The following is a 25,092-nucleotide window of genomic DNA, read 5'->3' on the forward strand; positions in this document are numbered from 1 at the left end:
TCTGCAGTAGCATCTTTATTTCTTCTGCCACTTTGAACGCTTACATTTGATTTCTCCAACGACTCGAGCAAATATTATATACACTACTATAAACTGCTTGCTATGATAAACAAATGTACAGAATTTCCTTAAAGTGATTTTTTTTTTTTTTTTTTAATTTCAGCTAAGCATTCCATATTTCCATAACTGCAGTTATAAAAATACCATTTATTTCTTAATTTGCTTCTTACCTGCGTTGACAAGTGATACTTATCAACATTATTGCTGCTTTAGCACAGTAGACTCTGGAGCTCTTAAGTATACATAGCAACATGGTTATTAGCAACTGTAACAAGGTTTGCTTTCAATTCACTTCGGACCACAATTTTATGGGTTTAAAAAAAAAAAAAATAATAATCTGAAATGGAGACCATAACAGACAAGCCGTGGCACTTCTCATGTGAGTGGCATTGTTTGGCCGTGTTGCCCCCCCCATCCTTTAAAACATTGTTGCACAAAGCAGGCCATTGAAATGAAAGGATTGTAAGTTGAGACAGAGAAAAAACACCAGTATGAGTTACTCGCTACAGAGTCCCAGACAAGTGGGCATAATATAAAAATTAAATAATACAAAAATTAGCATGTCCACCTCAGAGGTGCGAGGTTTGCATCTTCTCCCCATGCCTGCGAGGCTTTTCTCTGGTAACTCTGGATCCCTTCCACATGCGTGATAGACCCATTGACCTCCAAAATATCTGTGAAAGTGAAGAGTTTCTCCAAGTGTGCCCTGTGATTGGCTGGCAACCAGTTCAGGACATACTAGATACTGGGAACTCCCATGAAGAGAAGCGGTTTGGAATTTGAATGAATCGGAGAAATGTGTGCTCCATTTGCTTATCCGCCTACACGAGTTGTTCTTGGGAAGGATATTAAATCAACAAATAAGTATTCTGTGTCCACAAATTAGTATTTTGAAGTCCAATTTTGTACATATGTTAAATCTATTTGATTGTTACAAAAAAAATTTATTATGTCTGGGGCTCTGTACTCAGACTGATGGAACTAACTCAAATGAAATAAGATAATACCAAAAAAAAAAAAACATTTTCCGCTTATTCTCTTCTCTTTCAGTAGAAGCATCTGCAAAATGTGTGGGGTGGCATTTTGTATACAGCGATTAAGCCCCCTGGCAAACTGACAAGCCCAGCCGCTTGACAACATAAAGCATTTTTACCTGAGTTTTCCCACGGAGAATGCCATTTACCTTTTTGGGCATGTTGGTGCAAACCATTACATGCACACTCGCTCTCTTGTCAAACAAAGGCTTCCCAGTGGGATACGCTGCAAGCACGGGTTAAAGGGGAGGGAGGGAGGGAGGGAGGGAGGGAGGGAGGGAGGGAGGGAGGGGGCTGGATTTAAGTCTTGCCTCGGGGCGAAAAGAGCCTTGTCTCTTGGCCGAGCCGATTGCCGCATAGTCCCGTCGGAAAATATATGTTGATTGAGATCAGCTGCTACCGGGGGGGGGGTTGCTTTGGAGGATGGAGATGCTTCCGTGGGTGGGTCGCAGAGAGCCGCTCGCTTTACGAAGAAGAGGACGACCTGCTTGTGGAGAAACTGAAAAAGAAAGAAAGAAAGAAAATCAATGACGGTAAGCACAACGACAGGTGTCGTTGGCGGTACCTCTGAAGCCTGTGGATCACGTGCGCCACCAGGGAATCCGAAATCCCCGGGTAGGCTTCCTCGGCCCGCAAGATGGCCTCCTTCAAACCGTCCAAAACAACGGGATTCCGGTTCACTTGCTCGTGTCTGGCCTTCAGCTGGGAATGTGAAGGGAGTCTTGAGTTAAGGGTTCTTGATATCGTGGATTTGGGCGACGGAAATTGTTACCTCTGCGAATGCGGGAGTGATGACGGTGGACAGGCTCTGTGAATAAGGCCTCTTTGGAATGTCTTTCGTCTGCACGGCAGAAAAGATGGAGAGTGGTGAAAAGAAAAGACCACAAGCATTTTCACACAAATCATTCGGAGAGCATAAATACTTGACGTGGCACCTGCTCAGTTGCGCTTGACTGTCCCTCTCCATTTTGTAGCTTCTTTGGGTCCTTCTCCCGGATGGTAAAGATCCAGTTGTCACTGCCAAAGTCGTTTCCGCCCGACGCCTGCCCATCCTGCTCCCTAACGGATATATCAAATAAGTTGTCAAAAAATGCTGAGTTGGCCAAAAAAAAAAAAAAAGAAGTTAAAAACTGCTTCATAAAACACAAACAAAACCTGATCCTTTTATTGTACACTTACGAGTCGGAGTCATCGGAACTGGACTCGTTCGCGGTTCTGGTTTGCGCTGCCTTCCACCGTTTGTACTTGTCCACCAGCTCGGTCAAATAGGACGTCTTTTTAGCGTGGCGCACAATCAGTTTATGCTTCAGCAGCTCCTTGGCGGTCGGCCTCTGTAGAAAAAAAAAAAAACATTTTAAATGCACGGCTGAAGGGGAAACAAGATGGCCGGATGAAAATACCTACAAAACTGGGCTCCTTGTTGAGGCAAGCTTCAATAAATTCTTTGAGCGGCTTGCTGTAGTTTCCCTCCAACGTCGGAGGGTTGTTCTTTGGAATTAGAAATAAAACCTTCATGGGATGGAGCTCCGAGTGGGGCGGTTCGCCTTTTGCCAGTTCGATGGCCGTGATGCCCAGAGACCAAATATCTGCCTGAAATGTACGCAGAGATCTTAGCTCAAATGATAATCAAATATAAAGAAACATAGGTCGAACACCATCCTGGAAAATATCGTTGGCACCTTCGAGTCGTATGCGGATTGTTTGATGACCTCGGGAGCCATCCAAAAAGGCGTGCCCACAAAAGTGTTACGCTTGATCTGGGTGTCGGTGAGCTGGCCGGCCACTCCGAAATCGGCCAGCTTCACCTCGCCGTGCTCCGAAAGCAGCACGTTGGCGGCTGAGTTGAAATGGAATCAACATGGAAGAAGTCAAAATATTTGCCTTGCCAGCAATTTAGGTCTCGTGGACCAAATCGTACCTTTGATATCACGATGGATTTTCTTCTCAGAATGCAGATACTCCAGCCCCTTAAGGATCTCTCTCAGGATGGTGGCAATTTGGGTCTCATCCAGAGAACCTGGCTCCATCTTCCAAAGGCAAAATCCAAAACTTTTATTACAAAATCTAATCGGTGCAAAAAATATGACGACCCTAAGTTCCTTCAGAATCGGGCCTTAATTATAAATCCGACAAGAGGGACTTACTCACCAAATCCAAAGCTGAGCCTCCTCCTAAATACTCCATGATGATCCATAACTTGGCATCCTATGCAGTTGAGATGCATCACAGGATTTAAATCACAAATCAGCAAAATGTGGGCCATGAAGATGTTCTGTCAATTCCCAATAGCAGGAAATTATAATTGGCATTACCTTCAGGTAGGAGCCGTAGTACTTGGTGACAAAGGGACTGTCACATTGGCTCAGCACAGTGATCTCCTGCTGAATGTCTTCGATCTCATCCTCGGCTTCCTCCAGGTCAATGATCTTGATGGCCACCACTTTTTGAGTACGATTGTCGATACCTTTGAAGACCTCGCCGAACGAACCCTTGCCGATACGCTCCAGCTTGGTGAAGAGCTCCTCTGGGTCCACTCTGACGTTCTGACCGAGACGGATGGATGGAAGAGTGAGAGGTTTGAGGAGTGAAAACAAGAAGAACAGAGAAGTAGAGCAGATATTTGAAACGTATCACTGGACTTTCTCTGTTGATCATCTGACATTTTAAACATAAAGTATTCGAGATTAGAAAAGCTGCTCTTACTTGCATCCCAGGCAGGTTCCCAGGGGGATGGGCCATGGTGGGACTGGCTCAGAGCTTCTTGGCTCAACTAATATCAACTACTAGTTAAGTGACGTGAATGGGCAGTTGGCCCCACGGGACTCCCGCTACTGCGGCTATTGTGGAGTTCAAATAATGTCAGAGCTTTCCTTCCAAAATAAAATGCATCGCTAAAGGCTTGTCGAGATAACGGTCGTTTGCTAACAGTGACAAGTTATTCAACTCCTCCGTTTAATAACCACGCCCAGAAGACGTTTTGATATGATTCGGGAAAGCAAATAGAAGTTTATGCAAAGCCCTTAGCTCGCTGTCACTTTATAAAAGTGAAGCCTTTCGGTAACAGTTTTAGCTCGGTGGACAGATAGCATTGTTAGCTCGCTACCTAGCTAGCCAATCATAGCAGACAACCGAACGTTGTCTGCATGTAGCGGACTCAAACAATAACGACCCCGGCATGGCAATAATGGAGGTCAAAATAGCGGAGTCTTGAAGTAATTCTCTTCGCACTAACTGTTCGTCATGTGCTCGAAGCAGCCCGTGTTTTGGTTTCCTTCCTCACTTTTGCCCCGAACTCCCGGCCATCTTGTCAGTTATGACGTCTGACTGTAGGGCGGTTCTGAGCCGGACTACACCATGTAAGAAACCGAGAAATTATTTTCAATTATATCCAAATGTGCATCGCTATACCTGTTTGCGTTCATACAAAACTATTTAAATTCAAATATCGTTCGCGGATTTACCGCTTTGTGTAAAGAAAATCATGTTTGGATGCTATACTAGTTAATTTATTTACACACAAAAAAAAGTAGATACAGTACAATTTTAAAATGCGTCATTTATTCAATTTCGTAAATGCCCTACTATCAAAATTGGCCAAACATTTTTCCACAGCTCTGTAACTCACAGCAGTACTTTTATTCCAATCTGTCAAATCCTGAAAAAAAAAAGCTTCCGAAATTAAATTCTTGCATCAAGCAATTCTGAGTGTTTGGGATTTTATGGAAGGTTTGTGATTTCAAAGTAAGGTTTCAAGACATCTTCCAGGGTTCTGGTTTTAAGCTAGCTTGCTTCCTCTCATGCAATCCTTGACCCTTTCTCTCTCCTGTCTTTCCTTCAATTCTCCTTGCTTCCTTTCATTTTATACGTTCTTGTCTCCTTTCATTCTCATCTCAGTTCTTAATCTCCCTTTTCCTTCCTTCCTTGCATATCATCCTGAATTTGACATGTGCGACAAATGAATTCTAGTACCAAACAAATATAAATAGAATATTACTAATCTGTGACTACTACAGTCACAGACGGATAAAGTAAGCCCTTTACAACTCTAGGTAAAGTTATTGCATGCAGCAATAAAAAAAAAATTAAAATAATAATAATAATTCCAGTTTGGGCCAGATAGAGGCGCTAGAATACAAGATTGAGGTGCCGCAGCATCCTTCGTCATGATGCGCGATGGCCGCACATGATCGCGTGCCGCATAGACTGAAATGTGGTCACGATCACATTATGCTGTGACTTTATTTCCGTTATGTTAACACATCCAGGCTACGTAAAAAAAAAAAAAAAAAAAAAAAAAAATCAGCTACATCCCGCCGCCACTGCAACAAACCATGTTGTGTACGTGGGCGTCAATTAAAAAACACAATGTCAATGCACCACTCACGCTTTCTCCTGTATTTATTACATTTGATATATTTACGCTCATATCCCATTTACGACGAATTCGTACGGAGGCTTTCTGGCACCGATCCCCCCCTCCCCACGTTTATGTGGGCTGGCGCAACCTCCCTCCTCCATGCGTAAAATATGTAGGGCATGCTTTGCCACCTCCATTTGAGAAAACCCGTACCGGTAAATATCCTGGTACTGCGAGTGGAGAAGACAACGAGACATATCAACCACTCTCCTTATCGTCAAGCTTCATCGGCGTCTCAACTAAAGAAGCGCAACACATTTGGAAGGAGGAGGAGGAAAAGATGGACATTACCGATCAGGGTGCTCAAATGGAGCCCCTGTTGCCAGCGGTGAGTCAAATGAGTTGTCGTGTGTGAAATGTTCACGTTTGGCTATTTCTCTTTAGAATTCAACATAAGACGCTCGGTTTAATCTCCCTTGGCTAGTATGACTAGAAGCATTTGAATCTTTGTGGTGCACTGCTATGGGCAATTGGGATTTACAATTCTTTTGTCACACATTCCAAATTCAATGTCATTTAAGGCAAAAAAAAAAAATGATATCATCCTAACTCAATTTGAATGATGCTCGATGTGCATCTGTGAAATCAGCTTTGTTATACATGATGTGAAATGGATAGGATGTTGTCATCGTCAATCAAAACAAAGCTGTTTTTTTTAAATTAGAAATACAAATAGATTTTGTCCAATTGGATCCAATTGCCCAGTGAGTGTACTTCACGCGCCCTCTACTACCTGCAGCCTCTTATGCAACCTGTGAGCTAGGATGAGGCATCTTTCGCATACTTTCAACTAACAAGAAGCCCCCCCCCCCCCCTTTTACTAAATTCTCATCATTTTTGGAATTAATCATTTGGTGATTCAGTGGCAGATTGAGTGAGCACCTGCCCACTAAAATCAGAGGCCTCGTTTCACGTCGCTAACGATAGCGTCATCTCATCATTATTCAGGAGGAAAAAAAAATAGATAAATGAGAAATGTTGACTAGATTTATTTTAGGATACATGGCGTGCTTGTTCTCTGTGTTGTCATAGCATCAGTAGGATTTCATGTCGCTACGTGGATCATGTCCGGGAAGCGAGTATTGATGCGATTCAATATACGCATGCTTCTATTGAGCCAATGCACATATTCAACATTAGGAAAATGTTGCTGACCTAAAATAAAACCTTAGGTTCATTTTCTACATTCTGCCTGCCACAATATGGCGTCATAGATGATACATTCAGACCAGTGAAGTGAAATCACTTCTTTATTGGTTAATAGGCTCCAGAATGAAACAATATTTACAGAGATAAGCAAAATATCTGGGATCAGGTCCTACAATATTCAGTGCTTGAAAGAATTATTAGACCACCACACAGTTTAGAGTTTATGCCACAGCTGACCCAAATTATATACCCAAAAAAAAAAAATCTTTTTTCCCAAGAGACCATATAAAACATTTCATAATCTTCTCCATTTTCCTTCAATTGTAAGCATTTTTTAACAAGAAGAACCAATTTAAAGCTCAATTCTTCCTTTAAAACATTTTTTGGGGGTCTGTACAAGAATGCAAGTAAATAATTACAATTTAACGTTTGAATCAGGGAATAAAAAAATAAATAATACAGAGCTAGTAAAATATATTAGCCTCCATGCGATTGTGTGCCTGTTCTGTCAATTAGGTTGGAAACCACAACTGATCTATCAATTACCACTGAATTGCATTACCAGCGATTTCTGCAGCAACGATTGGTTCTGGACTGGACTTCATGTTTTCTATTGAACGGGACTTGATGTTGAGTTTTGTGACGGCTCTTAATTGTAACGCACTTCACTTTTGTCATTGTACAAAAGCAGCATTAAAAATCTGGGAAATATTGTTGAGGTTTATAAAGTTGCTTCTTTGGGGCGATGAATCCAAATTTGAATAGTTCTTAGGAGATGGAATTGTGAGGCTTTGAACTTTTAAAATGGAATTTAAAAGGGAATTTTAGATTATAGTTGAAGGACAATTTGGATGATCTTAATCACGATTAATCGACAAATCTCATTGTTAGCATTTTGACATTTGTTTTTTGTTTTTGTCCTAATAACTGATGTCTTTTGATTGCAGGAACAAAGCGTACAAGAAACTAAAAATGTGGTAAGTACACTCCTTTTATTCCCTCAATTAATTTGACTTTTAGAAGGCAGGCATCAAAAAAGTTTGTGTGCTTAATGTGAGCTAAATAATGCTAAAATTGACATTTTACTTTGGCTCGGTCCATTTGAAAACAACTTCAGTATTCAGTAAGTATGAGTCACACAGTATTTAAAGGTAATACAAAAAAAAAAAAAATCTTTTGTGAAATGTCCTATTGACTACTTTTTAAAGTTGTCTGTGGAAGAAACATCTCTTAATCGAAGCGGAAGCACATTCCACAACAAATGCAAGTTTGTAATCTTGCGTGAAGGACAAGTAAGTAAAAAGCGGCCAGCTCAAGGTTGCACCACGTACGGACGAGCTTGACCTTTCAACACTGACTGCTACAATGTTGTACTGAATGTTAAAATGAAAAGGGGCGACAGGGACATTTCCGATTCAAACATAAAAACGTAAATGAAGCACTTTTTTCATTTTTATGACATTTATATGTTGTAAAATCTTTCATTTGTAACCTTATAATATTTGGTTTACATGTACTGTGTTAGTTAAATGGCAATACTTCTGCTAACTGCGATTGCGCAAGATGGTTGGTTGGTGTTACGGGTTAGTGGTCATGGTGCCTGTGGGCGGTTGAAGTGTAGGAAAAAAGAATCCTAATGATATTCTATATTTCTATATTTCTTGTCTCTGCAGTGGGTTATTGCAGAATTCACCAAAACAACAACAAATGATGACTGAAAATGAATAAAAAGTAACTACATTAAAAAAAAGAAAAAAAGAAAAAATGAAAATTACACTGATTGGAGTCTGGCACCGTTGTCACGATCCTTTGTCTCGATTGCAAACTTTTTGGGACACCGACTTGAGATAACAAATCTACCAAGCTGGGAGAGAAACAAGCTTTGCTCCAATCATGTTGGCATCGGTGATGTCACAGCGCTATAATCCCTGTTGAAGGGTGGGGGGGGTGGGGGGGTTAGGGCGGATTGGCGGATGGATGCGAGGCAGAAACATTTGACCCTGGATGAGACGAGACACGATTGATTCAGAGCTGAACTGAGCTGAGCTCCGTTTCTTGGATGCGAGCTCGCCATGTTCCATTCCGAGCCGACATCGCCGTGAGCTACGTCATCTTTCCGAGTGGGACGCATAACCCTTGTGACCCTCTCATCCCACCACTTCCCGCCAAACAAGGAGGAGGGAGGGGTTACTAACCATCCTGTCCCCTCCCAAGGGACCCAAAATGCTTTCGGTGGACTACAACAAGAGATTTAGTTACCAGGTAGGCTGCTGAAATTCATTTGATTTCGAAAGTTCTTGGGATTTGGATGTTGCGCATGTGAGAAATCCCAAGGAGCTTGCCTCGACAGATGGGACCGTACTGTTCCGAGATTGGGGCTTATATCTGCTGCAATGATCCCGGTTACTTCATCGGATTCCAAAAAAAAAAAAAAAGCGTTTGTACTGTTTTGACAGTGCCTTCTATACAGACGGAATATTCCAGTTTTTATAAGTGCTGATGCTCTCAGCAGTTATCATCGCCACGGTAACCATCTGTAGGGATGAAAAACCATGACAACTAAAACCACCCGCCAGTCGCAGAGGCCCTCACAGCCACCGATAATCCTTCTCCGTCTTTGTCAACTAAAAGCCGCCACAATCGTCACGTCTGTAGTGTTGACACTAATGCAGCGTGGAAATAAATCAAATTGCTTTGTCTCTCAAGCCTTTTTTTTTTTTTTTTCAAGCTCACATACTGTTGCTGTGGTGTATTCTTATTTTTTTTGGAAAGAAGTATACTGTAACTCCCACAATAGTAATTTAACCTTCATTATGTTGCTCCCCAGGGAACACCCATGAATAGCTTATTGCAGAAATTAGGTCACACATTGTACCTGTTTTCCACAGTTACATGATATTGGGAATGGATTACTCATAAGGAGCATGTGTGGAATATAGGAATTGAAGTAAGCTGGTCAAAGCCTAGAGTGGACATAATATGGAAAATTGGACTTTTTAATTGTTTGTATATAGATTTGGGTCTCTGGAATGGATGAATTCAAACAACTAAGTTCATGTTTTGAAAGCATGTGCGCCGTTCTTTACTGATTGTGATGTAACAGTGCAGCTAATGCACATAATACCTTCCCCAGCTGTCCATGACTTGAAAGCGAGCGAGAGTTAAGATTCTGTATTTTCAAATGACAATATAGGGACACCTGTTGGAAAACATAGCAGCTTTATTATGGCAACGTTCATTAGGGCTGCTAGCCGGTTGAGTCGTATTCATTTGTGGTGATGAACGAAGGAGAAAGTGCTTGTCACATTACGTTGGGTCAATTCTAATGATAGTATCGCCCCCTCAAAACAAGCTAAAAAAAAAAAAATCTATATTTTTTGTTGGTGGTTCACGCTTCACTCATTTAGATGCTTCACAAACTGGTCATAAAATAAATATCATATTGTTGATCTCACAGCAACCCTGGATCTTTTTTTTTAACTGACCAAAAGATCAACCCGTTATTTTAATTCGTGTTCAACATATATATTTGATTGCTTTTTATGTAAAATGCAGACAGAGGCAGGCTGTGTGGAATAAGAATTGTGTCTCGGTCTCAAGCCACGTGAGCTCGTATTTGCGCAACATGTATAAAAGCATCCTGACCTTCAGAAGAGGAACGTGACATTGGACTGGAGTCATTTCTATCAGAGCAAAATTGTTATTCTCATTTATTGGAATATTTCAGTTCCCGTATATTGGGCCAGCGCCGGTCGTAATGTTGTGGCTGGCACGTAATCATTCTTCTGGTGGCATCATGGATTGTACATACAGAAACACGTGAGCATGTCTCTATCACGCATGGTCGCATGTCCACCCCTCCTCCACCTCGTCCATCCCGACTCCCACCCCCTGCAGTCTTGTTTACATGCTCCCTGTTCTTCCCCTGCATCACACAACATAATTCATGAAATTCCTGATTCCATTTCCTCGGCTCTAATTTCATCGTATTTCTTTTAATGATTTAAATGCTTTCAGGTTTAGCTCAGCTAGCTGTATCATTACGGCCTATAAATAGAAACAGAGGCCTGCTGGGTGGATATTTTGGCTCATCGTTACATAATAGGGGTTGTGATACATGTATTTGATTTTTTTAGGGGTGGGTAGGAAACATTCGGTAAGGTACTTGGTCGTACCGATTCACCACACGGAACATATTAAACAGCTAGCGTTAGCTGGCAGGCTATAACTATCATTGCAGAGTGGTAAAGTTGATGTTTACAAGTTGAAAAGTTGGTTTAGGTCCTAATAGAAAAGACAAATCTCTTGAAGAACTACAAAGAAAAAAGACTATATGCATTTAGACTGGAATAAAAACAAATATGCTAGCACAAAAAACAACAACATTGCGTAAGCATCCGCTTAAATCTTTACCTAAAGACTTACTGTACTATTAAATATATTTAAAATGGATATTTTTTGTTGTATTTATGAGACTAATTGTATTTAGCCTCCTATCCAAAAGACAACTTTCATTCTGCTTTCTAATCAACACTTGATGAATAACATTTACTTGCTAGCCGCCATTTTGTGCCAAACAAATTTGAACAACACTTAACAATGAGATCAGCAAACCATTTTCATCACTGTAGTGTCTTGTCCAATTTGGAGTTGCTCAACTTAAAGTGTGTGTGTGTGTGTGTTTTTTTTTTTTTTAACCCTATAGCGTTAAGCTAGCTCTTTGGATGTTAATGTTAGTTACACACGCATTTGCGATGAACGTCAGCACCACTTAACCCCAAGCGTGTTCGTCACGTAACTGCCGCCTTTCTATGTTTATGAATGTTTAATGTCTACTTTCCTTACTGAGCTACATAAAAGGAACACCAGTAGTGATCGTAGTGCAGTTGAACATTCCATCCGCATTTTCCAAGTGCACCCAATATTCTAGTAATGTGACGTAAATGTGAGACAAGCCTTCGTGTTCTTTTTTTTGTCAGACTCAACATCACGTTTGAGTGTCTGAGTCAATTAACACTGACTTATCGGATATTGAATACCAACGCACCAGCATGAGCTCGCCGCGTCTGTCCACTAAACACTTTTGATCTTCCGTCTTATCATCCATGTGTGAGAGAGTGATGTGCCACCATTTCACTTGTCCGTTAATCTTTGCCGGATAAGCTGGAGATACTCAGCAAGTGCCCTCCTAAGCCTGTCACGATGTATTCCATGTTTTCACAATGGTGATTGGTGGATGACCTTTGACCCCGACACTTGGCATTAGAAAAATAGCTTAAAATCACAATTTAAAATATGTGTCTTATTATTATGTTTTCATCAAAGATACAAAAATTCTCACTGCATCTTTCATGGTGGAATTAGCTCGTATTCGGGGCAGATCTGTCTCCTGCAGTGACCCGGCCGACATTTGGCCACGGGTGAGCCAAGCTTTCGTTAAATTGTCAACCAGGAGGCTGAATCTCATCATTGTGTTCCTGCCGGCGTTCCGTTCTGCCTCTTCTTCCGCCTCACCCGACAGCGAGGGTTCATGGCTGTCTGCTGCTCGCTTCGACTCGTCTAAGTAGAGCCCAGAGCGTGGAAGACAAGTGAGCGGCCAAGACAGGAAAAGAAATTTTGTGCTACATGGGCGCCTAAACACTATCAGCAGTAACATCTATGTTGTTGATTTCTGCTATGATGTGTTTTCATTTTAATATCATCTGCCCAGGGTCATTAGAATCCCAGCATGGTTATTGCTATTTATTAAACCAATACAATTCCCAAATTAAATGCTCTTCCCCTTCAGGAAAGCTCAGACTGATGTTGGCCTATTTCTGTCCTCTGATTGGTTGGTCAGAGCTACTTCATTTGGAAACCAGATTTTTTTTTTTTTTTTTTTTTTTTTTAAAAAGCAGATTTTAAATACTAAATTCAAATTGGCTGACTTGTTATGTCTACAGCTAGTGACTAGTCACTTTTCAGGTGCAGCTTTGGACATACCTTCTCACTTTGTAAGAAAAGCGTAAGGTTGAAGAAATGTTCGAGTTTAGATGATCTACAGTCCTGAACCAAGCCTTGTTTGTGTGTGTTTGTGTCAGAGGACTGATGAGGAAGCAGTGGTGGACCGTGGCGGAACCCGCTCCATGCTGAACACCAACTTTGAGAAGGAAGAACTAGAAGGTAACAACCCTCTCCGTGTTATATATTATCACCTTGCCACCATACAACACTCATTTCAAGTTTGCCATCAATTCAAAGCAAAAAGAAAAAAAATAATAATCAGACCAATGACTCCTATCTCATCCATCTGTTTTCTGAACCGCTTATTGTATGTGTAAAATCAGATCAACTTGATTTTACTGTTGCACCTCATACGGTGCAGGAGGCAAGAACAGGGCAGTCACAGTTCTCTGACCACTCAGCTGAGAGCCAGCGATGGGTGGAGAGTTTGCATCACTGGCCAGTCAGCTCGACTGCAATAAAAAAGAGGAGACAGTCAGCTCAGATTATCTTCACTCTAACCTTGCGCATGCATGCTCGAATTCCGCACGCACAAGTGTGGCAGCTAAAAGGAGGTGGAAATCATCGCTAAGTCTGCATTCAATGTAAACAAACAATGAATAGCCCGACCAAACAATTTTACTTTGGAAGAAAAATCAATCAATCAACACAGTATGGAATGGATATTCGAACACAAATGGTGCAGCAACACGATAGTGACACTCACAGCTATGCATTCTTTATGCTCTACAAAAAAAACTATGACTAATATGACAATACTGCTGTAGTTTTGTCAGTATTATACTGCCCCCGGTGGCCAAGTTGCACACAATGTCTGCAGTTGGAGCATGAAGTCCCCCCCCCCCCTTTTTTTTTTTTGTTGACTCCAGGTCACCGCACTCTATACATTGGGGTACATGTTCCTCTGGGCCGCAGATCACATCGCCGCCACCGTCACCACGGCCACAGACACAGGAAGCGTTCCAAGGAGAGGGACTCCACGGCTGACGATGGACGAGAATCTCCATCACACAGTCGGTTGTCCCGACGTTCATTACATTTTCATGCGGCTGCCGTTTGAGCAGAAATAAAACGTCGTCCTTTGCTGCAGCAGACACACCAGCCCAGAGGGTGCAGTTCTTGTTGGGGACAGAAGATGGCGATGAGGAGCACATCCCGCACGCTTTGTTCACCGAGCTGGATGAAATTTGCCTCAGAGAGGGCGAGGATGCAGAATGGAAGGAAACTGCCAGGTGGGCTTGTTTTTGTCCCACCACATCCTACTTTTGTCATCCCTGTAGACATTTTCATGTTTGCAAACAAAATCTTAGTTGGAGCGTTGCGGTGTTGTTCTTCACGTCTTCTTCTTAGGTCTCCTCTAGATCTTACTTCAAATGATCCAATTTTCTAATTTGAGTCCAAGTAGTTTAGTATCAGTACCAATGAGTGAATATCTATGTTGGTATCTAACACCCTAAAATTAATCCAATTATGACTAAAATACCAAACAATAAAAAGTCCATACAAGCATCATCATTTTTTTTTGCAATCTCTGCAATCCATCCAGATGGTTCGGCAACAGCTAGCTGCATCTATTTGTATTTGTACGTAAAGGTGGCTGAAGTTTGAGGAAGACGTCGAAGATGGTGGCGAGCGATGGAGTAAGCCCTACGTGGCCACGCTGTCCCTCCACAGTCTTTTTGAGCTCCGCAGCTGCATCATGAATGGCACTGTTATGCTGGACATGAGAGCAAATTCCCTGGAGGAGATTGCAGGTACAACAATCATTTTCATGGAGACAATGAGCCCAACACTTATTAGCAATTACAGTATATAATCCATCTATCTATTATGTACCGCTTATTAAAAAAAAAAAAAAAAAGTTCTGGTTTGCTCTCCTTTTTAGACATGGTCCTGGATCAGCACGAAGTGTCCGGTCAACTGGGTCAAGATGCTAGGAGGAGGATTCGTGAAGCTCTGCTCAAGCAGCATCACCATCAGAACCACAAGAAGCTTGCCAACCGTATTCCCATTGTTCGCTCCTTTGCAGATATTGGGAAGAAGCAATCAGAGCCTCACTCCATGGATAAGAATGGTGAGTACGTGTGAGCCATTAATTATAATAATATAATATACACGCAAACAAACTAATGACATTTAGCTGCGTATTTTGGCTGACCTGATATCAGTATTTTCTTGACAGGACAAACCGTTTCATCTCAGTCTCAGTCCGCGATCAGCGAGGGCAAACAAGACGTCAGTAGAGAAAACAGCGCCGTCGACTTCAGCAAGGTGAGCCCACCGCTGGTTTTGCTGTTTTATCTGCGGAACGTGAAACCGGGTCAAATTATTGATTTAAGATTGGGTACCCGTCTGATTTTGCAACTTAGCCTGGGAAATTGGACATTGTGTAACTAGAGGACCAAGCTATTTACATAACGGAAAATACATCGTCGTGATAGTTGCGTGGGTTTTCTCCGGGCGCGCTCACTTTCCCCGCAGGTGTTAATATGAGCGTGAATAGTTTTGTTTATGAATAAAATCCTAATCCAACATGGCCTACAAGAAGGAAAAGAATTACTGTAGCTACAACAAGGGGGGAGGGAAATCATTCTTATCATTATTAATTAATGATTATGAATTATTAAGTACATACGCACCATTTTGGATGTGAACACAAAGTCATTCAGGTCTTCCAATGATTGATTTTGGCAGGTTAAATTGGAGTTTCTATCCAATATTAAACTATAAATGAAATAATAGTGTGCCTAGTATTGACCCTTGTGGGACTCCATAACCGTTCATGTGGGAATATTCATGAACCTTTCACCATTTTACTTGTTGGACTTAAATAGGTACGGAAACTTAGTCCTGTACTTTCACAATTGCCTTTTTAGTGACTATATCCCAAATCAAGTTCTTCAATAAGTTAGTCACAATAACTCTCTCTAGAATGATGAGTCGATTGTGTATCGGTCACCAGTTCTTCAAAAGTTTTGTTATTTAGATCGACCTTCACTTCATGAAGAAGATCCCACCTGGCGCAGAGGCCTCTAACATCCTGGTTGGCGAGTTGGAATTTCTCGAACGCCCTGTGGTGGCCTTTGTCCGCCTGGCGCCCGCTGTGCTGCTCAGCGGCCTGGCTGAGGTTCCCATCACCACTAGGTTGCTCCCGCTGACTTCTGTGTTTCTTTTTGGACAGATGATCCAGCGCACTCCCTGATTGTGTCCTCTATACATACTCTCGCAGGTTTCTTTTCATCCTGCTCGGGCCTCTGGGCAAAGGTCCGCAGTACCATGAAATCGGACGGTCTATCGCAACCTTAATGACCGACGAGGTGAGGTTTTGGTCCGGGAGCCAAACTTTTAAAACAGCAATGATGACAGATTCTGTTGCTTCCTTGAAAAAAAAGGAAGCTACAGAGGAATGAATGATGAGCATCAGGATTTTCAGCAGATGTTGCCTTTCCACCCGCCCCCGTGATGAACTTAAGGCGTTGGGATGACAACCAAACTTTTTTCCCCTCAACAGATTTTCCACGATGTGGCTTACAAAGCCAAAGACAGAAATGACCTTGTGGCTGGTATTGATGAGTTCCTGGACCAAGTGACAGTGTTACCCCCTGGAGAATGGGATCCCTCCATCAGAATAGAACCTCCCAAAAATGTGCCCTCTCAGGTAAACCCCCACAAAAAAGGTTTTGTTTTGACCTGTTAGGAGTTTCCTTTCTGTTATTTATAGCAGGATTATATCCAAACCACGCCAGAATGTTTAACCTTTATTGAGCCAAGGCACTTATATGACATGGTTAAAAAAAAACACCACACACAAAGTGTCATAAAAAAATCGATACACGGGACAATTGCCATCTGTTCTGTCTGTTGCCCTAGATACCCGTTGATCGCTTAAAATACATTATTGATAATAAATAAATAATAATGAATTATGAAATAAAGAATATTGCATGACCACCACTTTTTTTCTTAACGAACACATTTCAATATGTACCAGGATTGAGATCTTCTACATTCACTCATTCATTACAGTTGTCTATTGATGCTATTTATCGTTTTCAAAATCAAATACTTCTAAGAACTAGATAGCACAGTGTGGCGGTCGGAGTTAATATTTTCTATTATTATTCGACAGGAAAAGCGGAAGATTCCTCCTCTTCCAAATGGAGTCACCGATCTTGTTGACTCCGAGGAACACGGAGGTCACGGTGGCCCTGAGCTTCAACGTACTGGAAAGTAGGTCAAAGAGAGACATTCATCGGCCTCTTCTGTTAAAATGTCACCTCAATCTTGCCGTGCTCCTACAAAAGTCCACCTTGACATAACCACATGGAGCAATGAGATAATACCACTTACAGCTTTTTTTCCTCTGATGCTCCTCCAAGGTTTTTTGGCGGTTTCATCCTGGACATCAAGCGAAAGGCCCCTCACTATCTTTCGGACTACACGGATGCTCTTAGTCTGCAGTGTCTGGCCTCCTTCCTTTTCCTTTACTGCGCTTGCATGTCACCTGTCATCACCTTTGGAGGTCTTCTTGGTGAAGCGACCGAAGGACGTGTGGTAAGTGGATTCAAAAAAAAAAAAAAAAAGATATCGTCGCTCCCATTTGACATTTCCCTCCAAACTATTTTCAGAGCGCTATCGAGTCCTTATTCGGGGCTTCCATGACTGGAATCGCCTACTCGCTTTTTGCCGGGCAGCCACTCACAATCCTTGGCAGCACCGGTCCGGTCCTTGTTTTTGAGAAGATCCTCTTCAAGTTCTGCAAGTATGTCTTTTTTTTATTTTTTCGAAGTATTTTGAATCATTTTGCAAATTGATGTTGAGGACTTTCTCGTCCTCTTGCAGGGACTACGGCCTCTCCTACCTCTCCCTGAGGGCCTGTATCGGCCTTTGGACGTCCTTTTTCTGTCTCCTGCTCGTGGCCACGGATGCCAGCTCACTTGTTTGTTACATCACAAGGTTTACAGAGGAAGCCTTTGCTGCCCTGATCTGCATCATATTCATCTATGAGGCCCTGGAGAAACTCATCCACCTGGGCGTGCACTACCCCATCAATAAAAACAACAACCTTCAGAAGCTAACACTGTATTCGTAAGTGCTAAAAAAAAGAAGAACCCTGTTGTTGAGTGAGATCAACTGACCAACTTGGAATTATCTGGTCTACACAGGTGCACTTGTGCAGAGCCCCAAGATCCCAGCAATGAGACTCGGCTGTTGTGGCAGGAGAGAAACATCACAGCCTCTGAGGTCAACTGGACCATGTTGGAAGTTAAGGTAAATCATTTTTGGAACTCACCCGACAAATCGAAACATGTGGACGGGGCCTTTAGAAGATTTCCGTTGTCGTTTATCTCGCGATCGTCCTCATCGTGTCCTCTGGTGCCAGTAGGAGTGCGAAGAGCTGCACGGGGAATTCGTGGGGAGCGCCTGTGGTCCCCACGGCCCTTACATTCCAGACGTCCTCTTCTGGTGTGTGGTCCTCTTCTTCTCTACTGTCTTCATGTCCGCCTTTCTCAAGGAGTTCAAGACAAGGCGTTACTTTCCGACCAAGGTCAGTACTAGCCGAGCCACCTTGTGGTCTTAATGACCTCAATGAAGTTTTTGTTCAGGTTCGGGCCATCATCAGTGACTTTGCAGTCTTCATCACCATCCTCACCATGGTTCTGGTTGACTACGCTCTGGGCATTCCCTCACCAAAATTACAAGTTCCCAACAAGTTTAAAGTGAGTCTTAGCTAGCTCAAACAATCAAAGATCAGGTTGGCTTTTTTTTTTACTCCAAAAGAAGAACCACAGCCACAGCGATCCACGTTCTTGCAAACACCAGCTCATGTCTTGAAGAAATCCCAAAAAATGTTGTACTGTTTTTAGCCAACCAGAGATGATCGCACCTGGATTATAAATCCCGTGGGCCCCAACCCATGGTGGACCACCATCATCACCTTCATCCCTGCTCTGTTGTGCACCATCCTCATCTTCATGGACCAACAGATCACAGCTGTGATTATCAACAGGAAAGAACACAAACTGAAGGTATCCACACCTGGAAATGACTTGCGGAGAAAATACTCTGAAAATGGCCGTGCTTTTTCCAGAAAGGCTGTGGCTACCACCTTGACTTGTTTGTGGTCGGGGTGATGCTGGGCGTGTGCTCTGTGATGGGCCTGCCGTGGTTCGTGGCCGCCACCGTGCTTTCTATCTCGCACGTGAACAGCTTGAAGCTGGAGTCCGAGTGCTCTGCACCCGGAGAGCAGCCCAAGTTCCTGGGCATCCGTGAGCAGCGCTTTACCGGCCTCATGATCTTCACCCTCATGGGCTGCTCTGTTTTTATGACCTCAGTGTTGAAGGTCAGCAAAATAAATTCATGAATTATGTCAATACGTAGACATCACCGATGACTTTTCTGGGTTTTCATTCTAGTTCATCCCGATGCCTGTGTTGTATGGAGTGTTTCTCTACATGGGGGCTTCTTCACTTCGAGGCATCCAGGTAAGTCTTTTTGTCATTTTTTTTTGTGTCCAATCAAAGTGGACGGCAATTTTTTTGGCTCTAGTCTAGTTGGTCACATTATTGGTTATCATTCTGAACCACCAACATCTCCAAATGTCTTGGATTGTCTAGATCAGTAATACTCTCAAGGGTGCTACGTGGGCTCCCTCTAGTGGCATGCGAGCGAATCGCGGCCTTTTGTACAATTCAGTTGTATTTCACTTAAATTTAGTATATTTGCATTGGACATTGAATTTTTTTTCTCTTTTTTAAGAAATAGGTACGGAGAGGCCAATAGCAATGGCTACATATTTTTGAGAAAAGATGAATCCTGTAGCTTGATCTGACCTCTCTGTTGACAGTTCTTTGACCGTCTCAGATTGTATGGGATGCCGGCTAAACATCAGCCTGACTTCATTTACCTTCGCCACGTTCCTTTGAGGAAGGTGCACCTTTTCACCATCATCCAGCTCAGCTGTTTGGTGCTGCTATGGGTCATCAAGACCTCCAGGGCCGCCATCGTTTTCCCGATGATGGTAAAAAGAAAAAAAAAGTCAAGAGAGCAAAACATTGAAAATGATCTCATGGTGCGGACTCAAAAGTGGTTATTGAATTTATGTTACTCAAGGTCTTGGCACTCGTCTTCATCCGTAAGCTCCTGGACTTCATCTTCACCAAGAGAGAGCTCAGTTGGTTGGATGACTTAATGCCGGAATGGAAGAAGAAGAAACTTGAAGATGCCGCGCAAGAGGTGTAGTGATACGTAAAGGTGTAGAGACGACGACGTCTCCTTTGCGTTGCTGACGGCCGCTCGCGTTTCTCCTCAGGAGGAACACAGTATTATTGTAGAAGAAGAAGGCATTGTGCAGGTTCCACTTGAAGGACACTACAAGTAAGTTTAGAATTCATTTTGGAACCACCACATAGATTGAACCTGTATTGTCTTTGTATTTTCAAATCGGATTTATTTTTGGATATATTTGAAGGAGCGACCCAGCCACAGTGAACATCACCGATGAGATGTCTAAGGGTTCCTTCGGGAATGTTTGGAAGGGCGTGAACCCCGTGGAAAAGGAACCGGCTGCTAAAAGGTAAACCAACAGCAAAAAATGTTTTAGGCTCTTTATTATTTCGAATCGAATTTTCACAGAATTAGGTCACTTTTGTTTTTTTTTTAAGTTTTGTCTCGTTTCCGTTTGTTAACATTACATTCTTACGCCAGCCACTGGAGCTACAGGGATTTGAACTTGTTTAGCTAAATCAACTTCAAGAACTTTCTGATCCTGAAGACCCCTTTTTTTTTTTTTCGACAAATGTTTGCGTGAACATGAATTATGAGCAGCCCTGTCCTTATGCTTGTCCAGCCAGTAGACTAACATAGAATCTCCTGCATTGCTTCCCTCTGCCTCATTCCACCCTTCAAGCTCCCCTTCCTAACTTCCTAGAAGCTGAGAAGCCAAAGGTGAGTCTTGTCCTGTTGCTTGTTTAGGGCTGCAACCTTTGACCCAGTGATGTCAAATGAATGCCTTTGTTTTGAATTGCTGCCCGTGCATGTTTGCCCCTTTGCATGTTAGGAAGAATTGAGTGGAAACTCAACGTAATTCAGAAAATGGATGGATAGATCAACTTAAGGGTTTGAGGTACAAGTTGTCGCTGAGATGATTTGCAGAATTTGCAATATAACTGGTGGCAGTGATTCAACTTCGAGACATAAACTCGAACTTCTCGTCATCGTGTTACGTTTTCAGTGCGTTCAAAAAAATCACGTCGGTATCATAACAATAATAGAGCAAAGAGAGAGATTCACGTTTGGAAGTTGGAACCACACTCACTAGTTTGAGTTTATTTGCACAACTTTCTATAGTTACCTATCTATCCAATCAGATTGTGCCATTGACATACATGTACTGCTTCCAGCCACTAGGGGGCATGTTTGCATGATATCTTCGGATTGAGATGATAGTTGTGCTGTGCACTAGTCAATTAATTTGTTCCTTTATGGTATTTTCCCTCAGCCTTCCTCTGCATTTACAAAAAAAGTCATTTGCTAGTATTTCAATACATTGTGTTGTTTTTTTTTTTTTTCTCCCCTCACCTGCCCAGTTTACCCAAAAAAGTTGAGAAGCGCCACAAACGTCGGAAACACGACAAGAGCTTGGATCGGGAGACAAGCTTGTGATGACACACATTGGCAGACAATGCCGTTGTTTTGTCTCTTTTGTTCATCAGAAAAGAAAAAAAACTGTGCCACACTCCACCACCTTTGTACTGTGATTTTTTTTTTTGTGTGTCGTGTGCAACTTCTGTATGAAACATGACATTAGAAACAACATCGGCGACTATATTAAAGAATCAATGCACATTTGCGTGAAACCAGCAACAAAACGGGCCAAGTGAAGGACACTTTTTTGAAAAATATTTTCATTGTATTTATATGTTTCGCAAAACTTAGAACATTTCTAAAATCCTGCCTCAGCAAAATAGTAAAATTGCTTAAATATGTGATTATTGTAGAATTTAGAATTTCTGTGAAAAGTGTGTCAAAAGTAAAATTTTTTGGGGAAGGGAATATTATATTAAATCTCATATATATATTCTGTATATTTATTACTTTTGGTGATGTTACAGCTGTTTTATTTTCCCTTCATCTTTTGCAAAGTAGCACGTGATCTTGGCAAATTGCTACTTGGTCTTTTTCCTCTTTGTTTGTTGCTGACCTTTCGAGTGGCTTGTACAAAAATCTTTACCACTGTCATCTTGCTGTCATCCACGGACCTAATCTGTCTTCTGTGTTGTGTTCAAAATGACATTTATTTTAAAAAGCACCATTAGTACTCCTAGAGATGCAATAAAAACTTTTTTTCTGCAAAGGGCAACCTGTAATATGTGCTGATCAGTCTTAACAATGTATAATACACACTATATTTTATTCAGTGTTACTAATATATAACTGAAAATGATGTCCAAGGCTTTTGTTTTTTTTTCTGACATAGATGTTTCCTTGATGCTTAAACAAACTAATAAGAGGTCAAAATGATATCACTATCACATATTTTGACTGCATCTGTGTGTATTTTGTTTGCCTTAAACTTTGATAGACAATAGCCATGTGCATTCGCTTGACAATTTGACTGGCCATTGTGAAATAATCCGTTTCGATTTGTTCTTCAATTGTGCTTTTTCTTCAGCTGAATGAAAAAGGATTTGATTGGCGTGTCTATAAAAAAATGAAATAAACATACATAAAGAGATGCTTTTTTTTCCTTTTCTATCTTTGTTTTCAGAAAATTTGAACTCAACAGGCAGTGGTTTAGCACTTTGTGAGCAATTCTTTTCTGCCAAAATAAAAGAGAGAATCAAATATATCTATTCAAAATAAGTTAGCATGATGCTAATAGTAAACACAATGCAAAACGCTGTCGACAAAACACCAACATGTGCAATAGAAGTAATGCAAACGTTGGATGAAAAAACATTTATTTTGCCCAGCAGAATTGTTTATACCTAAGCTTTAAATTTTTTTGTAACTTTTATAAATAGAAAATAATTTAAATGCGTAGAAAAAAAATCATTATGGCAGTGCTTTCAAAACAATGGAAGAATTTTTTTTTTTTTTGGTATGGCTTTTCCTGTTCCTCATATTTGTTTTCTTGTGTTGTCCTCAGCGGTCAGCTTGTCCTATCTTGCTGGAATACACAGAACATCATAATAGGAACATGCTACTTGGTCAAGGTAACTACTGAGTAGCCTTTACCTCTCCTCTGAAGACTTGGAGTTCATCACCCAGAGTAAGTACTCCTTGGCCGCCATGGAATCCAGCACTTTGCTTACGTCACTGGTGAAACTTCCGTCCACGTGCCTCCTCCGGTTTGACCCGCAATCCTGCAGCTTGACATTCCATCTGGGTACATGCACACCATGGAAACCGTTACTGGGCCATATGGTTGTCTGGGTTGTTTTCTTTTTTTAATGTCAATTGTATGGTTATTATTAAGAATTTAAAAGCATCTTTTCAGAAACCTGCTTTGTTATATTGATCTGATCATATGCATTTTACCGTTACCCGTAAAACTGCTTGGCCACTGCTGGTTGTGCCCTTCGGCAAAAACAATGCGAATTTCACGTTCATTTAGCGATCCTTATTCACAAACCATCCATCCATCCATCCATTTTCTGTCTTCCTCAGGCTCACGGATTGCCGGACAAAAGGCAGAATACACCCTGGACTGGTTACCAGTCAGTCACAGGAAACAGACGGACAGCCTTTTACGAGCGAGTACTGAATCCAAGCAAAAAAAAAACTGGTAACCGCTTACAAACCTGTGCACCGAAATTAAAAAAAGTGATGATTAAAATGTGTACAAATTTAATCTCATTACATTTTGATAGCTGAATGATTTTGAAGCTATAAATCAGCACAGTATTTATTCAACCTGTAACCTATTGGATGCTAAAGAAGCTAAATCGATTAGCTAACGTTGTTCATGTTGTAAAATGTCACTCCACTCAACGCATTCATGTGATTTATTATTACACGGAAAAGGGACATGAAGGTCAAACGGGCCGGGACGGCAAGGTCAAAGCAGCCGGGGATGTTGTCCCAGTGGAATCAGGCACTGGAGGAATGCAAAGAAGCAGGAAGTTCCCCTACTCTCTTCTGGTTTGTCCAGACATGAGCCCGGCGACAAAATCTTTCACGGCCTGGTCCTGAAGGTATGAGCTGACGTCGCTGGTGTATGTGCCCTCGGCGTGACGCTTTTCCATGCTGCTGGGAACAAGAGCGTCATGTTCCGTCAGTGCAAACGGTGGCTAATGCTAAAGCCGGTTAACAGCCGAACAACTGAACATCCTCATTCGCTCACGGAACGGGTTAACTTCATAAATGTATGTTGCCGCTATTAACCGATTATCAAAATAAATTTTGGTCGTATTCTTACCGTACAGCAAATGCAAGAGGTTAGGGTTAAGGTTAGGGTTAGGGTTAGGGTTAGGGTTAGGGTTAGGGTTAGGGTTAGCATATGCAAGAGGTTTTTTTTTTAAACCCCAAAATAAACTTAACCCGCCTCAATACTACAACTATCAAGCTGCATCGAAACCATCAATGCAGAATCGCAACAAGTGAGAACCACAAAACAGAATTCGACTTATTAAAAAGTAAAAATGCTGCTTTTCGAATATTTGATTCTCGGTAGATTGAAAAACACCAATTATATTTAGCAAATATCATACACATTGTCTATCAGAACAAAACATAAAGTGGACCACTAACCCGCTCCGCTTGTTGTTCACGAGCCATTGAACAAAGTCCTGAGCTTTCCGGTCTTCAAGATATTTGCTGTAGTCGTTGGAAAAAGTTCCCTCCGAATGTCTTCTCATTAAAGCATCGTCTGTCTCTGAACTTGAGGAGGAAGAACATGTCCTTCACAAAAGAGACGGTAGCAAATGTAACCTCACTTACTACTATATTTCCAATCGGGGGTTGTACCTTGAGATGTCTTGAAGAGGAACCTGCCAGCTACATTGGACAAAGCTGAGGACGACAAGGAGACCAACCAAGGAGCGAATGTTTGTCATCGCTACAACCTGTCTCATAGAATGAAAAGCAAACGTACACAGTAAGCGTGATCAATTTTACAGCGAGCGTCTGTGAAGATCTCACCTATATTTCCTCTTTCAGAAGAACGCCAACTTTCCAACCTGTGGCTCTTGAATACCTGAAGGTGGATCTGCTCGGATGGGTAGGTTTCTGCCTTATTTACAGCCCAGCAATTACTTTCAGTCCATTTGTTAAATGTGTTTCAGCCCTCGTCAGGAAATGTGTTGGGGCGTGATGCCAGGTAAAGGTGCAATGTTCAAACAAATAAAGTCAACACTACCGGCAAACAGCAGGATGTCATCCTGAAATGGGCCACCATTTATTTCCTGCATTTTAATGTGGGCACAA

At 41.8% G+C, this 25,092-nt stretch overlaps 3 protein-coding genes across 10 annotated transcripts; 1 reads left to right on the forward strand and 2 right to left on the reverse strand.

Annotated features, from left to right (window-relative positions):
• stk24b (serine/threonine kinase 24b (STE20 homolog, yeast)) lies at positions 1-4,425 on the reverse strand. Its single transcript, XM_085920521.1, has 11 exons — positions 3,798-4,425; positions 3,407-3,637; positions 3,243-3,299; positions 3,013-3,121; positions 2,774-2,931; positions 2,499-2,684; positions 2,274-2,425; positions 2,030-2,153; positions 1,867-1,935; positions 1,660-1,796; positions 1-1,593 (listed from the first exon to the last, which is right to left on the reverse strand). The coding sequence occupies exons 1-11, from the start codon at positions 3,831-3,833 to the stop codon at positions 1,560-1,562; spliced, it is 1,293 nt and encodes a 430-aa protein (XP_085776647.1). The 5' UTR covers positions 3,834-4,425; the 3' UTR covers positions 1-1,559.
• On the forward strand, positions 3,392-23,477 carry LOC147062881 (sodium-driven chloride bicarbonate exchanger-like). Of its 7 annotated transcripts, none has more exons than XM_085920430.1 (27): positions 3,392-5,839; positions 7,608-7,637; positions 12,741-12,822; positions 13,533-13,676; positions 13,754-13,895; positions 14,257-14,417; positions 14,549-14,737; positions 14,846-14,934; positions 15,650-15,807; positions 15,893-15,980; positions 16,175-16,321; positions 16,793-16,893; positions 17,043-17,217; positions 17,292-17,425; positions 17,506-17,751; positions 17,829-17,934; positions 18,050-18,211; positions 18,270-18,383; positions 18,531-18,692; positions 18,755-19,006; positions 19,080-19,148; positions 19,511-19,684; positions 19,777-19,899; positions 19,976-20,040; positions 20,135-20,239; positions 22,814-22,936; positions 23,335-23,477. In XM_085920430.1, exons 1-26 carry the CDS (start codon positions 5,426-5,428, stop codon positions 22,893-22,895), a joined length of 3,714 nt encoding a protein of 1,237 aa, XP_085776556.1. In that variant the 5' UTR covers positions 3,392-5,425; the 3' UTR covers positions 22,896-22,936; positions 23,335-23,477. The 7 variants fall into 7 exon arrangements, with proteins under 7 accessions (XP_085776556.1, XP_085776591.1, XP_085776582.1 ...); XM_085920465.1 differs by having other exon boundaries at positions 3,392-4,450; positions 5,734-5,839; positions 22,814-23,468; XM_085920456.1 differs by lacking the exons at positions 22,814-22,936; positions 23,335-23,477 and adding exons at positions 20,573-20,610; positions 21,252-22,397.
• Positions 22,727-24,946, reverse strand: LOC147062882 (glucagon-1-like). 2 transcript variants are annotated; one of them, XM_085920534.1, is made up of 6 exons: positions 24,808-24,946; positions 24,634-24,731; positions 24,418-24,567; positions 23,800-23,916; positions 22,903-23,049; positions 22,727-22,834 (listed from the first exon to the last, which is right to left on the reverse strand). In XM_085920534.1, the coding sequence occupies exons 2-6, from the start codon at positions 24,720-24,722 to the stop codon at positions 22,810-22,812; spliced, it is 528 nt and encodes a 175-aa protein (XP_085776660.1). In that variant the 5' UTR covers positions 24,723-24,731; positions 24,808-24,946; the 3' UTR covers positions 22,727-22,809. The 2 variants fall into 2 exon arrangements, with proteins under 2 accessions (XP_085776660.1, XP_085776670.1); XM_085920544.1 differs by lacking the exons at positions 22,727-22,834; positions 22,903-23,049 and having other exon boundaries at positions 23,719-23,916; positions 24,634-24,935.
• Between the last annotated feature and the right edge of the window lie 146 nt (positions 24,947-25,092).

This window comes from Syngnathus leptorhynchus, chromosome 1 (assembly GCF_054491065.1).
Source record: "Syngnathus leptorhynchus isolate UIUO chromosome 1, UIUO_Slep, whole genome shotgun sequence".
NCBI lineage: Eukaryota > Metazoa > Chordata > Actinopteri > Syngnathiformes > Syngnathidae > Syngnathus > Syngnathus leptorhynchus.

Coding starts and splice junctions, on each gene's coding strand:
- stk24b (XM_085920521.1), bottom strand. CDS start 3,833: ATGGCCCATCCCCCTGGGAACCTGCCTGGGATGCAA. Junction 3,122..3,242: donor GAGGCTCAGCTTTGGATTTG/GTGAGTAAGTCC, acceptor TGCCTTTGGAAG/ATGGAGCCAGGTTCTCTGGA. Junction 2,154..2,273: donor AGTTCCGATGACTCCGACTC/GTAAGTGTACAA, acceptor TATATCCGTTAG/GGAGCAGGATGGGCAGGCGT.
- LOC147062881 (XM_085920430.1), top strand. CDS start 5,426: ATGTTGTGTACGTGGGCGTCAATTAAAAAACACAATGTCAATGCACCA. Junction 16,894..17,042: donor GAGCTTCAACGTACTGGAAA/GTAGGTCAAAGA, acceptor TGCTCCTCCAAG/GTTTTTTGGCGGTTTCATCC. Junction 19,685..19,776: donor CCATCGTTTTCCCGATGATG/GTAAAAAGAAAA, acceptor ATGTTACTCAAG/GTCTTGGCACTCGTCTTCAT.
- LOC147062882 (XM_085920534.1), bottom strand. CDS start 24,722: ATGACAAACATTCGCTCCTTGGTTGGTCTCCTTGTCGTCCTCAGCTTT. Junction 24,568..24,633: donor CCTCTTCAAGACATCTCAAG/GTACAACCCCCG, acceptor TCTTTTGTGAAG/GACATGTTCTTCCTCCTCAA. Junction 22,835..22,902: donor TCCAAGTCTTCAGAGGAGAG/GTAAAGGCTACT, acceptor TGTGTATTCCAG/CAAGATAGGACAAGCTGACC.